At 39.9% G+C, this 23,310-nt stretch overlaps 1 protein-coding gene across 3 annotated transcripts in view; it reads right to left on the bottom strand.

Annotated features, from left to right (window-relative positions):
• LOC122563435 (uncharacterized) overlaps window positions 1-23,310 on the bottom strand; it is a 72,625-nt gene that overhangs the window by 10,620 nt on the left and 38,695 nt on the right. For 2 of the 3 annotated variants that reach the window (XM_087976875.1, XM_087976876.1), the window contains exons 2-7: window positions 12,907-12,987; window positions 8,807-8,881; window positions 7,373-7,476; window positions 5,132-5,224; window positions 3,266-3,434; window positions 1,652-1,872 (exon numbers count right to left, since the gene is read on the bottom strand). In XM_087976875.1, coding sequence (XP_087833001.1) covers window positions 1,652-1,872; window positions 3,266-3,434; window positions 5,132-5,224; window positions 7,373-7,476; window positions 8,807-8,881; window positions 12,907-12,943 — 699 coding nt within the window. In that variant the 5' untranslated portion in view covers window positions 12,944-12,987. Of the gene's footprint in view, window positions 1-1,651; window positions 1,873-3,265; window positions 3,435-5,131; window positions 5,225-7,372; window positions 7,477-8,806; window positions 8,882-12,906; window positions 12,988-14,041; window positions 14,105-23,310 lie in introns of those variants that run through there. The other variant, XM_087976877.1, reaches the window with a different exon arrangement.

Below are 23,310 nucleotides of genomic sequence, written 5' to 3'. Positions count from 1 at the left end.
CTCCTGCTCCTCGGATGCTGCCAGACCTGCTGTGCTTTTCCAGCACCACACTCTTGACTCCAATTGCACAATAGGAGCTGAGACTCAACAAGCAGCAACCCTTCAACCAAATGGCCTTGAAGGAACAGAGGACTGACACTGTGTGAAGGATTCATTATTTAAGTTTGAAATCTCATCACAGCCCTTCATGACTTTCTACCTGCAGTAACAACAAAGTGATAGCCTAGTGGTATTATCATGAGACTATTAATCACGAGAACCAGGCAATCTGGGTTTGATTGCTACCATGGCAGATGGTGGAATTTGAATTCAGTAATAACCTGGAAATAATAGTCTAATGATGACCATGGAATAATCATCGATTGTTAGGAAAAACCCATTTAGTTCACTAATGTCTTTAGGGAAGCAAGTTTACCATTCTTATCCCATCTGTCCTACTTTGGACTCTAGACCATGGAAATGTGGTTGACTCTCAAGTGCCCCTCTGGACAAAAAGGGATGGGCAATAAATGCTTGACCAGTCAGTCATGCATGCATCCAATGAAGAGAAAAAAAAACTTGGATATTGAGCCAATGGAAACCCTTGTCATTAGCAATGAAGGCATGTTCCTAATAGGATGCACAAAAGGCCTGAATGCATCAAGTCGAAGGTATCTGGAAACTGTGGGCAAGTTCCAAAGTTCTTTCTTCTGCTCATCAATCACCATGAGAAAGGCAATGAACTGCTGACACTTGGGCAGACTGTAGCCATTTTGTAACACACTGACTGAGATTGCTGGCCTCAAACATTAGCATCAGCAATGTTAGAAAGTGCCTGAAGAATAAACATTTACAGCCATAGTAATCTTCAATGTCATGTGCTGGGTCATGCATTGTTAAGTGTTGGACTTGCAAGTGGACCATGCAAGTGGCAGCTTTCTCCATCAAATCCTAACCACCTTATGCATTACCCCTCATTGACCTACAAGTATGTTAATCAGCTGCTGAATGCAATGCTTTCACTTCCCTCTATTTGTAACTTGCACTGGTCTTTATTGCATTCCTTGCTGCTTCTTCTGATCTTGGAACTCTGGTGGCATGATCAGCACTATGCCATGTTCAATAATTCAGAACAAGCAAAACATCCGAAAGAGTTGTTGGCCTCAGCAAACTCATGATACAAAAGAAATAATGAAGAGAAACTCCTGCCAAAGCCCTGATCTTAATGCACTCCAGAAGCCTAAAATGCCTGGCCAGGTACCTGCCTTCTGAGAGATCAGGATACATTTAGTTACTACCTTGCGAAAGCAACTTAGCAATTTTTGACACCATGATATGGGTGGTTGATTATGTCAGTGGTGTTTCATACACACAAAGATGCCAGTTTAACAGAAAGCCCTGATTCAAGTGCAGGGGTTACACATCCAAGTTTAAATAGTGCAGGTGACCTCATTGAAAGCAGTGGTTACTGAGTGAAGCTACATTGTGGAAGTAATTTCATCAATCAGACATGAAAAAAGATGTAAATTAGTAAACCAATTGGGTCGGTGTTCTTGGCTGAGTTCTTGTGATAAACTAATTTCAACAAAGGTTTAGAAAATGGTAATAAATAAGAATGGACGTATAGAATTCCATTTGTAACATCAACTGAGACACTCAGCTGTACACTCACACTGCCTATTGTTGTTGCTTTGGTTGTCGGTGTTGTTGTCGGTGTTGTTGTCGGTGTTGTTGTCGGTGTTGTTGTCGGTGTTGTTGTTGGTGTCGTTGTCGGTGTCGTTGTCGGTGTCGTTGTCGGTGTCGTTGTCGGTGTTGTGGACGGTGTTTCTGTAGCAGTGGACTCAGTCATTTCCATAGTGGTTTGGGTAGGTTCATAAGTTGACATTTGCATCTCTGGAATGCAAAAAGAAAAGATGCTTGCTTTATGCAACATTAACTAATGAGGAAACTTCTCACAAGTTCTAACGTTAACATATTTAAGGGTTAATTTCCAATCAGAGTCAGATAGAAAGATGTATTAAAACAAAATTCCAAAGTATTGTCAGTAAGCAAATAGTATCATTCCTCCTTTTGAATTTTAACTCTAGACCAATACTAACCCCATGTGGCAGAGTAATTTTGAATATTTGTCAGCCATTCAATATCTTGCACCTGCCTTTCTGGAGAAGATGTTGACTAAATGCAAAAAGAGGATAACACCCTGGCACAGACAGCATATTGATAAAATAAATGCTTGTGTTGACTTCAGGAATATATTTATGAATTAGGAGAAAGTGAGGACTGCAGATGCTGGAGGTCAGAGTTGAGAGTGTTGTGCTGGAAAAGCACGGCCAGTCAGGCTGCATCCAAGGAGCAGGAGAATTGATGTTTCTGGCATAAGCCCTTCAACAGGACTGAAGAGCTTATGCCCAAAATGTCGATTCTCCTGCTCCTCGGATGCAGCCTGACCAGCTGTGCTTTTCCAGCACCGCACTCTCGACCCCAATATACTTATGAATGTTAATTTTAATATTTCTAAAAAATATCATGAAGGGAACGAACTTCAACATCAAATCTTTTAACAGTGATGTTAATTTGTAACCAGGTAATCAGAAACAAATGAACAAATTGTTGAACTTGATGCTAAGTGCAAGATGGGTGAAGTCATGACATTTGTATAACTATTTGAGATAAAACATTAACTATAGCTCTAGAGTCACCTTAAGTGATTGTCAGGATTGATAGTGCAATAATATAGTAATCCAAAAAAAACACCTACAGAGTGTACAGACAAGAATTTTCCAAACAGAACCTTGCCATTCCTTGCATTTTGTCTTGCCATCAGTATCTTACCTTTCTATTGTAGTTGCTGAGAAAAATGCTACAATGATAAACTGCAAATTTATCTATTTTCCAACTTTTCTTTGCCTGACTAGAATGTTCTTCAGAGTCATATAATAAGTGCTAATCAAATTTCAGTCTGACATTCAATATAGGAACACAAATTGATGATATGAAAGGATATGACATTCTATAAAGCTCTAAGGTGAATTGCTAATTCTATTTGGCCTTACTAACACTGGGCTTTTCTGAAATAACCAGAGTAAGCTATAAGGGTTTTGTCATCAGTTGATTATGGAAGACAGCATTACAGATGCTGTTATTTTGCTGTCTTTTGTTAGCTACAGCTTCATAATCAATTCAGGCATGTTTATGGGGGTCACTGAAATCATTACTATTGTATCTGTGATTTGTACAGCATATTTCCAAATAGAATTCTGTAAATCAATATAACAGATACCAGTACCGAGTTCACCAGGTAATTCTTGAATTTCGCCATTCAGCATCAGGCACAGAGTTGTATTACAGCATTCCATCGTACACATCTCTATAGAGGAATTTCTGCAGACGTTGGTGGTGCCAGCGCAATCATCACTACAACCTGCCCAGTATGAGGTATTGGAGGAACGATAGAGCTGGATAACAAAATGGACATTAATTAAAAACAGTATTTTGGAAATATAATGAAAGAGATGTGATTGTGGTGCGGAAGGAGATCATTCATCGCAGAGTACCTGTTCTGGTTCTGTTGCCTGATGTCAATCTCCTGCCTTTTCTCCACATCTCTGCTCAACCATTTCTATCCAAATAATCATCCAGTGCCTTCTTGAATGCCCCAGTTGAACCTTTCTCCATCAGATTTTTAGGCGTTCAGTACCCTAACTATTCGAGGTGTGAAATTTCTTTTCTATTTAACTTGCTTTGCTTATACATCACTTCAAATCTATACCCTTTTATTCTTATTTCTTTTACAAGTGGGAATAGCATCTTCCTATCTATTCTATAAGAAGAGTTAAACGCATTCAGAAGTTATTCACAAGCATTTCTGCTTTGTCACTGACAGATATGGTCCCTTCCCGTTGTTTTTATCGAACATTCTGATATCTTCTGCTATTTTTATCGGAATGATCTAAGCATTAATGTCATGATGTGAGGATTATTGCAGTTCAACAGCCTGTAACCATCAGTTAATGAACAAGGTGTTAGCAAGGAACTGGAAGAGAAATGTTCGAGGGCAAAGTGAAATGTTGAGTTTCCATCGCAGAAAAGTAAATATTTGGAAATTTCCTTATGGAAATTAAACCGATGATATTACTTTCGAAAATTACCCCAGAGTAAGCTGACATTTTCTAACAAGGGATGGGTCAGTGATATGAGTTCATGATCTTGCATTTTAATTATATATGGGATTACAGCATTTCAACAGCAGGTCCTTTTGCAAAAAGCACTTTGTAACTCCTTCAACCTAAAGTTTAAGCCATTATTGAAAACAAATTTTTCCAATTTCTGCAGCTGAGTTTAGTGAGCTGTTGATCTCCTTACAACAGGAGATAACAGTAATTATGAAGGTTAGACATCTTTCCTCCCTCACAGATCCTATGAGATATGATGAAACTGACACAGATTAAAATAATTGTGACAGTCAAATTTAAAACTATTATATTCTTGGGACACATTAGAAGATGTCTTAAAATATAGTACTTCTGTTATTTTGCTATTCACAGATATTTCTGTTTTGACACAGATATTTTTGTTTGAAATTAAGGGTTCTTTAAGGATGAGTAAATATTTCACAGTATAACATATTGGTTTGCTGCCTATAGCGAACTTTGAAACTATTTTGTGTTTGGCTTTCAATCTTTTCCTTTCAACTTGTCACAAGAGCCAGCAGGTCTAACAATTGACAATGAGATGAATATCTATCCAGTCAAGAGGTACCACTTGACTATCTGATCACAGAAGACACTATAGTCATTTTCAGTCTTGACTACATATGTTTGTTACCCTACAATAATCAATGAAGAATCATTATGAGCAGTAAACTGGGCTAAATTTTATTTTTCCTAGTCTACAGACATAAAAATGAAATTCAGTCCGTTATATCTGATCTCGATAAGGTCAGTAGACTAAGTACAGAAAATACACCTGGGAACATTGACCTCTTAATGATTCAGTATTAAAGGATAGGGTACATTATGTGGCTCAGCCACAGAGATAGCTGGGGAGCTGGTTGGAGAGAAGGTGTAAAGAGTAGACCTCTGTGTTTCTTATGAAGGCTGTGTACGCATTTTCTTCAACTCCACAGCTGAAAAGATCATTTTAACAAACCCACCTCACAGTACATGTGTGTCTCAGGGCACTCCTCCCAGTCACTATAGTCTTCATAGCAGTTGTATCCTGAACAGTTAAATGTCTGGCAGGAGAACTGTAAACAATTAAAACAAAACTATTTATTAAACTCAATCTTTAGTTTTGACATCATTTGATATATGGCTAATATCTTCCAATGTCATTTTATTAGAATAACAGAATATTTGCAGGGATATAGATCACAAATTTTAATATCTCAAAGACTGATCAATTCTGTTTGTGGAAATGGGGAAATGTATGCCTTAATTTCGCACAGTATCTAAACATACTCATTTCAGTTCTATTACAAAATCTTGGCTGTCATCCACTAACGCTAAGTTTCGGGTGAAATATGAATTGTGTCAGGCTGCAATAGTACAGATTACTTTTGTAAACAGAGTGAGAGCTTGGAAATTTGTTTTCACTCTATCCAGTTTAAAGGCATAAAAATCAGATGCCTGTGAGATGATTTGATGAATAGCTCATGCGCTTATTTTGCACTGTTGCCGTGCTGGCCAAGGCTGAAGAGTACCTGTTCAGGCCTTTTTTATTGGCAATTTTGGAACCATCACTTACAGTAGAAACCCCTTCACAAATCCCACTGCCTGAACTCTGCCAACACCAGGCAAAATATGCACAGGACATCTGGATCCATGGGCCACTTAACCAGCAGCTCCTATTGCAGCGCCTGGAAGCCACCAAAGAAGGAGATAAGTTTTGTTTTAGCAACAAACATGAATAATGAATTTTGGGCTGGAGTGACTCTCCTATCTCCATGGAAGTTTCAACCATCATTTTGCCTGGTCCTGCCCTACTATTGCCCATCAGCTCCCCTTTCTGTCTCCCTTGGGATCTACCTGATGGCTATTGCCAGCAATATAGCAGGATGTAAACTAAATTCCCAAATCCCAGCACATTCTCAGGAGTCTCATTTAAATGAAGCATGAGGCCCAGTACTGATTGTGTGTTGAACTTATCCAGTAATGGAATTGTTTCCTGTACCAATGTCATATTTGGAACGCAGAAGGACTGATCTGAGATATTGTATTCAATGCTTTCCACTTTTGTACTACACCTCGCATTGCAATCAAATATTGATGAATGAAGATATATTGAACCCATATTGTTGGCATCAAGCTACATTACAGACCAGACAACTGAGCTTACCAACATCCAGTTACAACTGGTTGTAAACTATACAAAGCACTAGTCAGACCACAGCTGGAATACTGCAAACTGTTTTGGGCCTGTTATCTAAAGAAGGATATACTGGTCATTGAAGGACGTCCAGTGAAGATTCACTTGACTGTTCCTGAGTATGGAGGGATGATTTTATGAGAGGAGGTTGAGTAGATTGGATCACTTCTCATTGAGATTCAGATGAAAGAAGAGCTATTGGCCAAGTGCTGAAACATTGGATAGAATAATTAGATGCTTACTTTTGACCAGCATAGACCTGCTAGGCCAAAAAAATCCTTTTTCTGTGTTGTACACCTCTATGACTTTGTGTACGCTTTAAAATGGAGGACTAGTATGATTGATATCTTAATTTCCAAACATTTCAGTTTTTTTACTGAACATTCCTCCTGCAGAGAATTGTGATCAGTTGCAGAAAGCCTTTTCTAATGATTAATCTGGCTGGCTTCCCACAAAGAAATCTAAAAACTGTCTCTGAAAGCTGGCCTTACTCAGATTCTACTGGTGCATGATCCCTCTGCTAGCAGGCATGGCCACTGCTGCTTCCCCATACAGATTCCCAGTTAAAATAATAAAGGAACTATTCCCTTTACCAATGTCATATTTGGAATGTATGAGGACTGATCTAAGAGCTATTGTATTCAATGCTTTCCACCTTATACCACACCTCCCATTGCAATTAAATAGTGATGAATGAAAATACATTGAACCCATATTGTGTCATCATCAGAATCCAAACATAAAGAGAACACCATTGATTTGGGGCAGGAATTCATGTCACCTGCACTATAAAGTTGTAGCTTTTTATATTGGAATGGGAAAGGAGTGAGACCACTCTCCATTTTAACACCTTCTGCCAAATCTCCCATCTCCACACCACTAATTCCCACCTAGTTTCCAGTAAATGTAGGCAGAGTTGAAATCAGGGACCTTGTTTGCAAAGGACTGAAGATAATGTATCTTTTCATGCCATGACTCTCTTCATTACAATCCACATTATAGAACATTAAGTGTGTAAATAACTTACATTAACTGGAAAATCAGTTGTATTCATTGTCATATTTCCATAAGAATCTGCCCACATCGTATTATTATCAGATGAATTGTTAGTCATTTCCCAGGAGGACATGTCTACAGTGAAAGAAAGTAAATATACCCACTTTAAACAAGTTAATGAATACATTGTCCCCTAGTTTCCTCTCCTGCCTCGCTCCCTCTGTGATGATATTTACTGCTCACACATGGAGCATGCCATTTACCTATCAATACTGTGCAATTCATCAAGAGAAATGAGCTTGAATGTCAAGACTGGGGAAGGGTACAGTCAGGTTTAGAATAATAGAATCCCTACAGCCCATCAAGTTCACACTGACCCTTGGGGAGCATCCCATCCAAACTCACTCACCTACCATATCACCCTACATTTCCCATAGCTAATCCACATAACCTGCACATCCCTAGATACTATGGAGCAAATTAAAATGGCCACAGCACCTATCTTGCAGTGAGAGGAAACCCACACAGACACAGGGAGAACATGCAAACTCCATACAGACAGTCACCTGAGGCTGGAGTTGAACCCAGATCCCTGGCACAGTGAGGCAGCAGTGCTAACCACTGAGCCACAAGCCAACCTGGCTTAGGATCACTAATGGGGTGATCCGATTGTCTGAGGAGGGGCGGAATGTGTATCTACAGAGGAAAGCAGATCAGCTTGGTGGATTAGGAGAAAGTCTTTCTGCTCCCCCTTGAATATCAAGAGGTTTCCACCTCCCATTAACAGCTGGAATTCTCCTGTTTGTCAGGAGTGGTGGATAGGTGTTGGGGGGAGGAGGGGTTGTGGAGGGGAGGGTGGGCACTAAACTTAAAACAGGTTGAATCCGAAGTACACAGTTTATAATTTTTAAACAGCCAGCCTGCCTGCTAGGAATGGTTGCTTGTTGCTTCTTACCCGCTTTATCCTGACCTGTCACTGCTCAAATTGGAAGAGGGTGTATGCTTGGATGTCAAGCTGGGTTTGATTTTGAGGGAGTTTAAATATTCATATCTCACCCATTTCTGGTTTCATTTATCCCTTTAGGTTTCAAAGATGTGTGAACCATGTTCCCTTTTCTATCTATTTTTCTATCACAAAACATTTCAGCTGTGACGGTCTTCCCATTGGTTAGAATTTTATATCTGATTTATCCCTGTGTATCTGCTTTACACTATTCTTTAGGAAATGCAAAGCTTTTTGGATGCAGGCATGAACAATGACACCTGCTACTCACTGAGAACTTAAGAAGTTTACTAAAGTGAAAATTCATCGGACATCAGCATTACAGACGATTGTCAGACACAATAGCATATTACTTCATGTGTAGTGCTTTATACCACTATTTCAGCAGAGGGGAAAAGGTAAGTGAAACAAGCATCCTAAAATATTTCAAGAACAGCGAGATTCATTTTCTAAGTATTTTACCTCCATTTTCCTGATTCATGGATGTCTCCATGTCCATTGCATTGCTATATAATACAATGCAAACCACGAGTAAACCTGTGGAAGGGAACCACAAAGCCAACACACTTGAAATCATTATACCATATGTAACATTGTATAACACACTACAATGCAATGTCAGTAATACATGGTCTTTAACTTACAGTATAATTTGCAACTAAGTTAAACTACTCAAAAGATTCATCCCATCACTTAGATATAAAAGTTATTAGCAAAATAACTCTAAGATATTTTAGGAATTGGCAAGGCAATGTTTTGTTTGGCACAAGGAAGTTTGTTCTTGCATTAAGCAAGTAACCTTTCTTTTCTAAGACTGTCTTGATTGTGGAGAGGGTGCCAGCACCAGCTGGAGAAACAAGTGAGCACGTGCAGGAATATGGCATCGTGGCATGCTGGTTTCATTGGTCCCAGTTGGGCATGTGAGTGCCAACATTTTGTTGATATTTTGGTATCTAGAAAAGGATGTGGATCACTCTGAAGTTTAGGTGGGGAGGAGCAGGTACAACAGCAGCCCTGGCCTCAGGCCTCCCTGGCTATAGGAAGGGACAAGGGAAGGAGAGGGCTGGTCAATGGTGGGGCAAACTCAGTGAAGGAATGACAGCTGAGGAGACCCTGTCCCCATGTGCATGCAGACACATCCTTTGGCCCGTCATGGCCATTTTGGCCCTTTTTGATAATCACAAACACAGCCCAAACACAGTCACATCACAAGAAGATAAAGTTTGTAAACAGTATGCATGTGCTATCTGGAAGAGCCGTCCTTCCACACACGGTCCTGCCAGGGCAATTAGAATGGCTTTGTGGCTCAGGCCAGTTCCTGCAGTAAACTCAAGCATAGGCTGTGGCAATTGTTTTGGGATGGAAAGCATTTCAGTGTAATAATATTTGTGGTTGTCTTTTAATAACTATTTTAAAAATACTGTCTGAGAGCTGTGTTGTATTTGGAAAAATCAACTTTGTTCACCTTTTTAAAAGCTGTTTATTGTGTTCAGCCTTTGAGGTTCACTGGAGCACAATCTACTATTTAATATCTGCTGCCTAGCAGTCTCAGCAAACTGTCATCTCAAGGCGATACAGCGAGCTGTAACGTGACAGCTATTGGTAGCTTCCTGCATTTAAAGTGGCAAGACTTTGATCACTGTGACGGGTGAATATCTCTGGAAATATCTCATCTTCAAAATGAGAAGGCAAATTAATAAAACTGCTACATAAAACTAGTCTCAGTAATGGTGCCATGAAATATATCAATTAGCATAAAAAACCATCTGGTTCACCATGTCCTTGAGGGAAGGAAATCTTCTGAACTGCCTTGGTCTGGGTGTGACTCCATACAGGTAGCAATGTAATTGTATCTTAACTGTTCTCTGAAGTGGCTCAGTAAGCCACTGAGTTCAAGGCAATTAGGCACAGACGATAGATCCTGACCTTGCCAGTGATGGGCCACATCCAGTGAAAGAATAAAGAAAGGAAAGAAAATTAAGGGCCCTTCAAACCCAGGATCAAGTCTCTATGGGAACACTCAAAGAAGAGGATGAGTCAGACCGAAGGGTCTGTTTCTGTGCTGTATAACTCTGTGACTCTGGACTCCCAGTGTCCAGCTGATACTTTTCCCTCAACCAATACATAAAACAGATGATCTGGATATTTATTTATTTCCTGCTTGTGGGACTGTGTGTCTAAATTAACTGACACTTTTTCTACCTTACCAAAAGGAGTACACTTCAAGAGTTCTTCATAAATTGTAAAGGAGTTTGAGACATCCTATACTGGAAATGAAAGTATAAATGCAAATCTTACTTGTTTCCTTTTAAAATGGTGAGCAGTAAAAATGTTTTGCAATGTCAATAATTCCATTTCAATGTGGAGTCTAAAACCCGAAGGCAACCAGCCTGTGAGAATGGCATGGTTGTGGGCAGATGCTGATTAGCATTCTGCCTGGTTTAGATGGGATGTAAATTAGGACCTCAAATTCAAAATGTTATCTTCTATTACATTCAAAGTGATAATGGGTCCAGAACATACTATTGACAGCTGAATATTACTTTCAAAATTTGCCAATTTAACAAGAATGAACCATGCTATAGCTAACACAGCACTTGTAGAAAATCAGAGATTTAAACAGATTGAAACATTGTCACAAGCAGCTGTTACAGTGCATAGACAAATGAAAAGATGATTGATCCCTGCCTGGGATTTTCACAGGGGCTTCTCCATAAGATTGTGAGTAAAGAACTTAGATGAATGGAAGTGTGCAGGTGAGCTAAAAGTGATGCTGGAACAGGTCCATACCTAGTAATCATTTTTTAATCTGGATGATCATATATAAATGGAAAATAAAATCATATGTTGTGCAAAACAAATTGTGAATTCAATATTTCCAATTTTGTGTTCTAGCTATATGCTAATTTTAGGCCTTGTGTCTTTTTATCTTTTTTCACATCTTGGTCCTTTTTTACCAAATTTATTTTAAATGCAATGTTATCTGCAGCAGTTTTTACATGTTAGTGAGTTATTTGATTATGAGATGTGAAATTTAATTGGTTATACATATATTTAGTTCAGCAGAAGTATTGATCCACCTAAATTATTGCTTGTGGTGCAACAGATAGTTACTATCCCTGTCTCTTTAGCACAGAGATTATAGCCCAGTCTTGACAGGGATGAGATTTTAAAGCTGGAGAAGGATTTGAGCCCTGCTTTCCCCACATTTGATGGAGTTTGGACTTCCAAAGGAGACATTGTTTTCTTTCCAGTACATTTGCCAGTCAGAGCCCAACCTGATTAACAGACTTGGCTTGCTGGCAGTCAGGGAGCTATCAAGTAGAGATCCTGCTGCTGGCACGGACTGGGAGAAGATCTGATCCTTGGGAGGTCCATAACGCTGAGAAGGGAGGGTGCCAATTCTGAGGGAAGGATTGGCAATCTCTGGAGGGGGAGGATCATGATGCTGGCAGAGGTGATGCTTGGGAAGCAGCTTAGTTTGGCTCATTGAAAGAAAGTCTGTATGTTTGGTGTATAATAATGCTGGAAAAGCATGGCACATATCTTCTACATAATGCTCGCCTAGCTATTGCCTGTTGGATTCCAAAGCCTGTAAAAGCTGACTGACCAATGATAAACCTGGAAGAATGTAAAGTCTGTGTCACCTCATTATGATATTTAATTGAACATGAGATGGTTGGTTTCCCACCCCTCCACTCAAAGTGAGAATGATCCTAATTGATGTGGGATGGCTTCAGGCTTATGGTGCCTTTACATTTTCAGAGCTCACATGACCCTGAAGACAATTTCACATCTGATTGTCTCCTTTCATCTGACACCTTGAACAATAGACCTTCTCATGGTAGCATCAGAGTTGATATTAAATCAAACAAGATTATTGAGGACAGGATTGAAAACATTAAAAATCACACAACACTAAGCTATAGTCCAACAGGTTTACTTGGAGGCACTAGCTTTTGAAGCACTGCTTCTTCATCAGTGCAGCACTCCAAAAGCTAGTGTCTCCAAATAACCTGGTGGTGTATGATTTTTAACTTTTTCCACCTCAGTCCAACACCAGCTCCTCCAAAACAGGATTGAGAAATGAAAGGTCAAGGCTTGTTTTAAATCAAGTAAAATCTGTTAAAGATACAGATATTCCATAGCTTGTCTGCAGCACAGTATCTTACACCTATCCCTATGGCTAAGCACTAAGATCTCAATAAAGCACAGTGGTCAACATATAAAACATTCATGTCTTATCCACCTGATGTGTGAGAAACAGCTTCTAGGATTTCAAGTCTTTACCTGGATTTTGGGTTTTGCCCCTTTCAACTTGGATAGCACCTGGGGATCATTTTGAGCTTTCTAATACTATGGTAAGAGTAACTTGATATAATAGAAGGAAGTACATTGTATATCATTATAGTGTTTAAAATCAGTGTGACCATATCTCAAAGCACTTCAGTACAATAATGCTAGAAAGGCCAGGAGTGGCACTATTTTCTTATGATTGATTGTCAGAAATAAATGCCCCAAGAGATTTTTTATCCTCAAAAAAGTGCAGAAAGTGAAGATACCTATAAAATAGTGGATTGTGGTGCTTCTGGTCACCATCCTTCACCCCTGAGAAGATTCAGTGGGCCAGTCACCAAATGAATCTGAAAAAACAAGAATGAACTGTTTGAGAATAAGGAGCTGACATAAACTTTACTTTTAAAAATACAGAGGAATCTTCGGAGGGCAGCAGGAGATCTAGAAGAAATGCAATCATGAATATTCAAAAGTAAACAGCTGTAGGAAATACATAAGGAAATTCCTTGTCTGCAAGCACACTGATTAGGACGTATCCTTGAAGAAAAAGCTATACAAGGCTCACTGAGGTCAAATGAACAATTTTCAATTTTAAGAAATTATCTTTCATTAATTTATTTAATAGCTATAGCCTGCTTCTCCTACCCATCTCACTATGCCAGCTAAGCTCAAATTGTTTCTGAATGATAGGAAAGAGGAGATCATGCCTTCTACTCCACAGATAAAACAAGCACTCACTGCTAATAGACATGTTCTTGTTGTTATACTGCCCTAATCCCATGATAAATGGTGTGTTTTCCAGGAAGGCAAAGTACTGCTGTAATAAACCTGTATTAACTCTGCCTACTGCAGCTCACGGAGAGAACAAGTTAATTGTGTGCTTGCTCAGATTTGCAGGATAGTCACTGAAATTTACAACAAAAAAAATCATGTGAATTGTCAATGCAATCTTTCACCTTGGGAATCATTCTATGTTACTCACATCTCATACAAACAATTTTGGCTTTTTTTTTGTTTTAGCACAAAAGATATTTGAAAAACACTACCCTTGTGTTTCTCAACAAACTCTGCTAAGATTTGCTGAAATGAGTTGGATTCAAGCAGTGAACACTTGTCTGCAACAGGAGAAGGCTGAAAGATGAGAGAATCTAATGCAACTTTCTATCCATGGTATTAGTTAAACAGAGACTTGAGCTCACTTATACAAAGTAGCTGTACTCAACGAGTAGTACTTAATCTAGAGAGCTGCACTCACTTATACACAGAGGCTGGTACTCATTTACACAGAAGCTACTTCTCACTTATACACAGAGACTGGTATTTATTTACACAGACAGTGGTGTTCACTTATGTACAGACACTTTTACTCACTTATATAGATATATATCATGTGGTACTCACTTTTACAGAGACTGCTCTTAACAAAGACTGCTCCGTCCACATTGAGACTGATACTTAGCCAGCAACTGGTTTTAACACAGAGACTTGTATAAAGTGGGTACTCGCTTATACAGAGACTGGTTCTATCACAGAAAGTCTAGTGCTTATACTGAGAGGCTGGTGCTTACACAGAGTCTAATCATTATAAAAGGGTTGGCACTCACAGAGACTGGTACTCACTTACACAGAGACTGGTACTTATTTACACAGAGACTGATTCTCACTTATAGACGGCCATCTGATTTTTAAGTTATAACGTTCATTTCATCTTAGTTTTAAAAAGGATGAATAAATACAAGTTTTTTTCAAAAACTACAATGTTTTGGTTCAAGTCAGTATATAAAGTTTGGAGCACTTGGTGTATCCTAAAATCATTCCCAAACTGGTCATTGAACAGCTTATACCTACATCTAAACACATGAAATAGGATAGGAAGAGATGCTTGTGTTTATATAGCACTTTTCTTGAATTCTGGAAGCCCGAAAACATTTTAAAGGCAATAAGCACCACTGAAGTACAGTAACTTGTCATGCTGGAAAAGCAGCAGGCAATTTCTGCATTGTAACCTCCCACAAATATTAATGTGAACATGACTAAGTAATGTGTTTTCGTGATGTTGATTAGGGAATACTGGTCAGGACACCAGGGAGCTCTCCCCTGTTTTTATATCAAAGTAGTATCATGGGATATTTTACATCCATCTAAGAGGACAGTTGGTGTCTTGGTTTAATGACTTGTCCAAAGAGCAACACCACAGACATTATAGCATTTCCTCAATACTACACTGGAATGTCAGCTTTAACTTTTTATGCAGAAGGTCTGGAGTTAGATTAGGCCCCAAAAGTTTTTGATTTGCTACAAACAGAGGCAAGACTCCCACTACTCATTTAGGCTATGGACAGGGAGTCGTAGCCAATATTGCCCCACCACAACCAGCCAAGACTGATACTGAGTGTAGAAGCAACTAAAAGCTCTGAGGAAGCTCATCAATATTTCCATTTTCATTCTGGCAAAACAAAGTACACAAGGCAGCATTTCTCACATTCTAGCAGTGAATATGGAGGTCATGTTACAGCTGTACAGGACATTGGTGAGGTCACTTTTGAAATATTGTGTGCAGTTCTGGTCTCTTTCCTATTGGAAGGATGTTGTGAAACTTGAAAGCATTCAGAAAAGGTTTGCAAGGATGTTGCCAGGGTTGGAGGATTTGAGCTATAAAGAGAGGCTGAATAGGCTGGGGTTGTTTTCCCTGGAGTGTCAGAGGCTGAGGGGTGACCATATAGAGGTTTATAAAATCATGAGGGGCATGGATAGTGTAAATTGACAAGGTCTTTTTCCCTGGGGTGGGGAATCCAGAACTAGAGGGCATAAGTTTAAGGTGAGAGGTTAAAGATATAAAAGGGAGCTGAGGAGCAATTTTTTCATGCAAAGGGTGGTGTGTAAATGGAATGAGCTGCCAGACGAAATGGTGGAGGCTCGGACAATTGCAACATTTAAAAGGCATCTGGATGGGTATATGAATAGGAAGTGTTTAGAGGGATATGGGCCAAGTGTTGGCAAATGGGACTAGATTAATTTAGGATATCTGGTCAGCATGGATAAGTTCGAGGAGAAAGTGAGAACTGCAGATGCTGGAGATCAAAGCTGAAAATGTGTTGCTGGAAAAGCGCAGCAGGTCAGGCAGCATCCAAGGAATAGGAGAATCGACGTTTCGGGCATGAGCCCTTCTTCAGGAATGAAGAAGGGCTCATGCCCGAAACGTCGATTCTCCTGCTCCTTGGATGCTGCCTGACCTGCTGTGCTTTTCCAGCAACACATTTTCAGCTTGGATGAGTTCGACCAAAGGATTTGTTTCCATGCTGTACATCTCTATGATCCTATGTTTCTATAAGTACGGTTATTATACTGTGTTGGGTGGGTGGGGGGGGGGGGGGGGGGTGCCTCATGGTGACCGTTAGAAGAACATAAAAAGGGGTCCAAAGTTCTTCTAAAGGCATATTGACAGCAAAAGGCTGGTCTAGGAGTGAAGGAGCCAATCAAGGACCAAAATGAACATTAGGCAGAAATTGGGGTACTAAATAAATGTGTTGCATTTACCGCAGAAGAACCAAAGCAAAAGTCAGTATGGTGGTTGTTGGATATTGCATGAGATAAAAGTAGTTAAAGACGACGAATCAGAAAACACCAGAAGTTTTAAAGCCACTCAGTCTTGGTGCAATGCATTCTCAGTCGCTGGGTTAAGGGAGAATACAAATTGCAGAGGTACTGGCTGCAATTTTCCAATCGTCCTTAGCTACAGGAGTGATGCCAAAGGACTTAAGAATTGCAAATGCTACATGTTATTTCAAAAAAGGGAGAAGGATCAATTGTGGAATTAAAGACTGATCAATTCAATCGAGGGAAGCCCGTAAAAACAATTTCCGAGGAGAAAATTAACAGCCACATGAATAAAGATGGATAAATAAAGGAGACTTTCTACGGCTTTGTTAAGGGCAAATCAGGGTGGACAAACTTGATTAAGGTTTTTGGTACAGTAACAGAGAGAGTGAAGTAGGGCACTGTTCTGTTGATGTTGTGTACATGGATTTTCAGAAAGCATTTCATATAGTATCACATTTTAACTCTGTTGGGAAATTTGAAATCAATGGATTAAAGATGTTGGAGTTGAAGGAGCCAGCGTGGACTCGATAGGTCAAATGAATTCCTTTTATGCTGCATTGTTCTGAAGGCTAGATTACATAGTGTACCAAGATGGGGATGTGGGGAATGAGAGCCAGTCCATTGGAAGAATGGCTTTCCTGCAGCCAATTAAAAGCCAATAGATTGGAGGCTGCAATGTTGCCCCTCAGAAACAGCAATCCCAGCCTCAGAGAGCTGTTTCAGCCAATCAGAGGTGGACAGCTTTTTAGCATCAACAGTGCCACCAGGACCAGTGGCAACTCTTGGTACTGCATTCAAAGCTTGACAAAGCTGAAGCTGAAGGTGCTTTGGGATCTTCCTTGGGCCATGCTTAGGGTACAAGCATGATAGGTTGTGGGAGTGTAGGCGGTGGGTGTTCGAGAGATCATTGATACGAGAGGAGGTCAGTGGATGGGTTTAGGAGTGTGGATATCCTAGGCAGCCCATTATGGAGGGACACAATCTCATCCTCTACACCAGCCATCACAGGGAAACCTGCTGGACTGGCTACTTATATGAGACTCTCCTGCTGACAGTTAAATGATAAGGGCAGGGGAATGAGGACCTTAAGTAGGCATTAGGTGCCACTCTAAGAGTTATAAATGCTCCATTGGTCTCCCTAAGCAAATGTCTCCCCAGCCACTGGTAAAATTGTGATGGAGACAGGGATGGAAAAACAGACAGTGAACAGACGGCCAACTGGATTTTATATGCCCTTTAAACTGGGCAGTGCATTGAATGGAATCCAGTCTTATGTTTTCATACTTTCAAGTTTCAAGTTGTCTAATATCTTGGGGTCATGAAAGGCACCATATGAATGCAAGTTTTATTTGTGAGTGCAAGACACAAGACTGCAATGGTTGCAACCATCTTAAGTCTTAAGTGTCATGTAGACAATACTCCTCAACACTTCCAGGGAGGAGTGTGCAGCTGATTTGGTTCATTTCAAATGTCATTTCATAGTAACTGAACAGGACACAGTGAAGAAGATAAGATTGATAAGAACCCAGCTTCAGTGTTGATAATCAACTGTCCCCATAAAAAGACTATCAGGATTCTGTAACAATGTAGGGGCAGCACGGTGGCTCAGTGATTAGCACTGCTGCCTCACAGCATCAGGGACCTGGGTTCAATTCCGGCCTTGGGTGACTGTCTGTGTGGAGTTTGCACATTCTCCCTGTGTCTGTGTGTGTTTCCTCCCACAATCCAAACATGCGCAAGTTAGGTGAATTGGCCATGCTAAATTGCCAACAGTGTTCAGGGATGTGTAAGTTCGGTGCATTATTCAGGGGTAAATGTAGAGGAATGGGTTTGGGCGAGATGCTCTTCAGAGGGTTAGTGTGGACTTGCTAGGTCGAAGGGCCTGTTTCCACACTGTAGGGATTCTAAGAAGCTGAGGTGAGTTATGCACAAAAGGCAAGTCACCTGCCGCCCTATCATACATAGAACTATTAGGTTTCATTCTTTTATAATTGGCGAAATCCAATGGAATCAAGGAGTCTGTCATCTTGAAAGAATGACCTTGGTTATAGGAAATAACCCAGAACAGTTATTAGTTATACTCGGACTCTGGAGTTGTTTGCTAGTTTGCTAGGGTGTGTCGTCTTTTATTTTCTCACATTCCTCTTTCCCGTGTTGAAAAGTTTCAGCTCCATTTCAAACAGCTCTATCTGGTCAGCATGGACGGGTTGGACCGAAGGGTCTGTTTTCATGTTGTACATCTCTATGACTCTCTAATACAGTATATACTAGCCAGACACTGAAGGAAGCTCATGGATTCCCTTTAAAATACAAACTGACAGAAGATTGTTTGAGGTGGAGTTGGAGCGTCACAACCTCTGAGTCAGTCCAGGTCCAAGTCCCTCCTGTGGCGAGTCACATGTCATAATGTATTTGATTAAATTGGTTGAAAATGTTTACAGCTTGAAAGAAGCTCTACTATGTCTGTGACATTTGCCTTCCTTGAAAAGGTCTTGTGAGGCAGAGAGACATTACCAAAAGCGGCATTAAAAAATTGTTGTGTTTTTCAATTTGCTTTATCACTTCTAACTCATCTGTGCCCTCAAAGTTATCAGTTAATGTAATTTAGAACCTAAAGTATCAAAAGATATCCAGAATCACTCATATTAGGCCAAAGCTCTAATTTAAAGTTATTATGATATTTGCATGTTTTTTCCTTTGTGGCTTTAAATACTCAAATAAATCACCAAGATTCTTTTTGGACCTGAGACACAATGACACTTAATCTCTGGCGTGGCAAGTTACACCACAGAATTAGGACTTCAGTCTCTCTTCAGGACACTGCTTATTCTCCTCTCACAGTCTGTTGAAAGCCTGATCAGCCTCCCTAGCTCAACCACCAGAGATAAAGTAATAAATTATTAACCAGACCACAGAGTGGGCCTTCACCCTAGATAGCATCATTTTCAAATCAGCCAAAAATATCCTTCACAGTTTTGTAAAAAAAAGTGAAACTGCAGTATTCTGAAACCTCCTTCCTTTAACTTATTTTATTTTGTCAGATTTAATGCATTGCAAGTCCACGTGCTGAAATAAAATATCTCAGGTACGAAGCATGGAGCTGCAGAAAGTGACAATTCTGTTTTTATTGGGATAACTGACTCAATGTTATTGTTTCTAAATGGTCCTGAAACGTGCTTCATTTAACAACAGAGCATTTACATTAATAAGTAAGTTCTGATAGAACATATCATATATTAGATTTTACAACATCTGATGAAGATTATAAGACATACAAAACAGACTGAAAACACCCAGACTTACTTATATGCATAAATATTATAATTTGTAGCTCAGGTTGAGGTTCTGAATGTAAGTTTGCTCACTGAGCTGGAAGGTTTGTTTTCAGATGTTTCCTCACCCCTCTAGGTAACATCATCAGTGAGCCTCTGGTGAAGCACTGGTTCTATGGCCCGCTTTTTATTTGTGTGTTTAGGTTTCCTTGGGTTGATGATGTCATTTCCTGTTCTTTTTCTCAGGTGTTTGCAAGAACTATAACACGACATTGGACAAACAGGCAGAAAACTAGGACATATGACAGGCAGAAACCAGGATACATGAACATCAACTAGCCACAATAAAACATGAGCAACTCTCACTAGTATCTTTGCATGCAGATGAGAAAGAACACCACTTTGACTGGGACAACACATTCATCCTAGGACAAGCCAAGCAGAAACATGCGTGAGAATTCATAGAAGCATGGCATTCCAACCAGAACTCTATCATCAAACACGTTGACTTGGTTCTCATTTACCATCCCCTGAGAAAAAGAACAGAAAATGACATCACCACAAGAAATGACATCACCAACCCAAGGAAACCTAAACACATAAATAAAAAGTGGGCCATAGAACCAGTGCTTCACCAGAGGCTCACTGATGATGTTACCTAGTATGGTGATGAAAAATCTGAAAACAAACCTTCCAGCTCAGTGAGCAAGCTTACATCCAGCATAAATTCAATATTTAAATTAAATGAACTGGTACAAAAAGAATTAATAAGACCCATGGCTGTTATTTTTCATAAGTAGAGGATAAAGTACAAGAGGGAAATTGTTGAGTACCATTCATACAAAGCTCTCAGAGATCAGCAAATACAGGAAGCAGTTCTGGACATCACATCTTCAAAACATATATTGGCTGTGCAGGTAGATGTACCAGAATGATACCTAACTACAAATAATAAATAATGAGGAAAGATTATGCAAACTAGGGCTGTACTCACTAGAATTTAAATTGGCAAATAAGGACTTCATTGCAGCTTTCAAGATAATAAGAAACAGGCAAAGTGAAAATGAAGAAATTATAGCTGGTGATTAGGAAATAGGAGAAGAGCATTATTTAAAAATAAGAGTTAGATCTTTCAGGAATGAGATGAGGAAATAGTAGCTCAGAGCAATCTTCCACAAATGGCAATTGATAATAACAATAGTGACTTGAATTCATCTACTACCTTAAACATAACATAATGTTTGAGGATACTTCATGAGAAATATAAAGCAAAGTTTGATTCTGAAACACAAAGAAATTTTCAGGCCAATAAATGTCAACTAGGTTAGCTTTATTGAGCATCCTGCCAGAGGAAAAGTAGTGAGGTGTGGAGAGGAATTCCAAACTATTGGGCTTTGGTGGCTGATGGTACAGCTGCTAATTCTGGAATAAGTAACCCTTGAAAAACTAATAAAAAACACAATTAGAGGAATATAGATATTGCTGAAAGTTGTGTGGTTGAAGAAACTAATCAATTGCTATATATAAATCTGACATAGATGTTCATGAAATAAAGATAGTATGGGAAACGGGAAGGAAATGGATTTACAAAATTAAGTTGCAGATCAACCATCTCAGTCAATGTTGGAATAGGCATGAACAGCTAAATGACCAACTCCTGTTCCTATATTCCTGTACTCAACAGTGGTAAATGTAATCTTATGATGTATCTCTTTCCTCACAATCAAATTACTACATTCGCCCATGGCAGAAAGAAATGGCCTCCAAGCAGCGGTTATCAAAGGGTTGAAAGATTATTGGGATAGGCAGTAGAGTTGAGGTTCAAATCAGATCAACCATGATCTTACTGAATGGCAGAACAGGCTCGAAGGGGTCAGTGGTGTTCCCTCATTCATTGTTTATATGTATGTATGCTATCTGTGTCTCCAAGTGAGGGTAAATGTCTTATCACAGGATATAGTCAATGGTGGTTCAGAAAAAAAACTGGCCATTGTTTGGGTTGAATCCTGCGTTCTGTTGGTAATGTCACTCTTGCGTTGAGATTCTTGGAAGGTTTATGCCACGCAGAGTAGCAAGCTCTCCTGCCCTCTCTTACCAAAATCTCTGCATTAATTATCTACCACGTTCCAGGCATCTCTCTCATTTGATTTCCTCCCATCTTCCCACACATGTTCACCAGAACAAGTCACCACTCAGTGGATATTTTGGGATTCACCAGTATGCCTTATGTTTGTGAGATCTTGATAAGCTCATGGTGCTTGTCTGAGTGCACACTTGGTCCAGAGCTGCCCTGCACAGTTACTCACATTTGCCTGGGCATGGACAAACTGAGGAAACTTGGTGCCCCATTATGCAGGCAGGGATCTGGAAGTGCTTCTTTCAGTCCCATGACCATCAGTGAGGGCCACAAAACTAGGCCAGGCCTGCCTGGTTTGAGATCTAAATCTACACTAGCCCCACTTTCCAGCACTTGGCCCACAGTGGTATATTTCAAGTGTTCGCCCAAGCAATTTTTAAGGGTTGTGAACTACCCTGCCAGGCAATGTATTCCAGATACTCACCACCCTCTAAGCATTTTGTCGGTGTAGTTGAGATGTCCCATGAGGAATATTTGAGGCTGACATAATGACTGTGGACATGGGATGCTGGTGACTGGTACCCATGGAATATGCCCCGAGACATTGGTGACTCTTTTTTATAAATGGAAGTTGCTCAGGGTAGGGGGTGACCCTAATCCACCAACCGCTCACCCTTGTTTTCTTATCTAGTTCTTCTGATGTCAAGTTTGGTAAGATGGGAAAGTGGGTATTATTGAGAAGGGTTGAGCTGTTAACAAATTGTTTAGAAAGCAATAATCCCTATCAATAGGCAACTGCCTAGCAAGAATCCCACCATGACTCTTGTGAAAAGCATAAAAGATGGAGTGAGACAATTTCAACATTGAGATGAGTCTAACTGAACTGCTTGTCAGTTCTATAATACATTTTATCATAGATTATGCAGCTCAGGCCTCTATGGCGACTGATAAATATCAAACATGAAACAACAGTTTACCACCTTGAATCTTCACCAGTCTATTGTCATTACAGTGGTCACCTTCATTTGGAATCCTCACTCTATCCCTCTGACTATTCATTCCCTAGATTTGAAATCGATAGGTATGAGTTAAATCATAGAATCATAGAGTCATAGACATGCATAGCATGGAAACAGACCTTTCCGTCCACCTTGTCCATGCCAACCAGATATCCTAACCTAATCTAGTCTCATTTGCCAGCACTTGGCCCTACAAACTTTCTATTCATAAACCCCTCCAGATGCCTTTTAAATGCTGTAATTGTACCAGCCTCCACCACCAGAGCAGTAGATGTGATCTATATGGACTTCAGTAAGGCGTTCGACAAGTCTCCCCAGGGGAGACTGGTTAGCATGGTTAGATCTCACAGAATACAGGGAGAACTCACCATTTGGATACAGAACTGGCTCAAAGGTAGAAAACAGAGGGTGGTGGTGGAGAGTTGTTCTTCCGACTGGAGTCCTGTGACCAGTGGAGTGCCACAAGGATCGGTGCTGGGTACTCTACATTTTGTCATTTATATAAATGATTTGGATGCAAGCATAAGAGGTATAGTTAGCAAGTTTGCAGATGACACCAAAATTAGAGGTGTAATGGACAGCGAAGAAGGTTAACTCAGATTACAACAGGATCTGGATCAGATGGGCCAATGGGCTGAGAAGTGGCAAATGGATTTTAATTCAGATAAATGCGAGGTGCTGCATTTTGGGAAAGCAAATCTT

This window comes from Chiloscyllium plagiosum, unplaced genomic scaffold (genome assembly GCF_037043375.1).
Source record: "Chiloscyllium plagiosum isolate Xiang-an unplaced genomic scaffold, Cpla_swu_hap1 HiC_scaffold_30, whole genome shotgun sequence".
Taxonomy (NCBI): Eukaryota; Metazoa; Chordata; class Chondrichthyes; order Orectolobiformes; family Hemiscylliidae; genus Chiloscyllium; species Chiloscyllium plagiosum.
The sequence above is the reverse complement of the archived record's forward strand: the minus strand, read 5'-3'. Positions and strand labels throughout refer to the sequence as shown.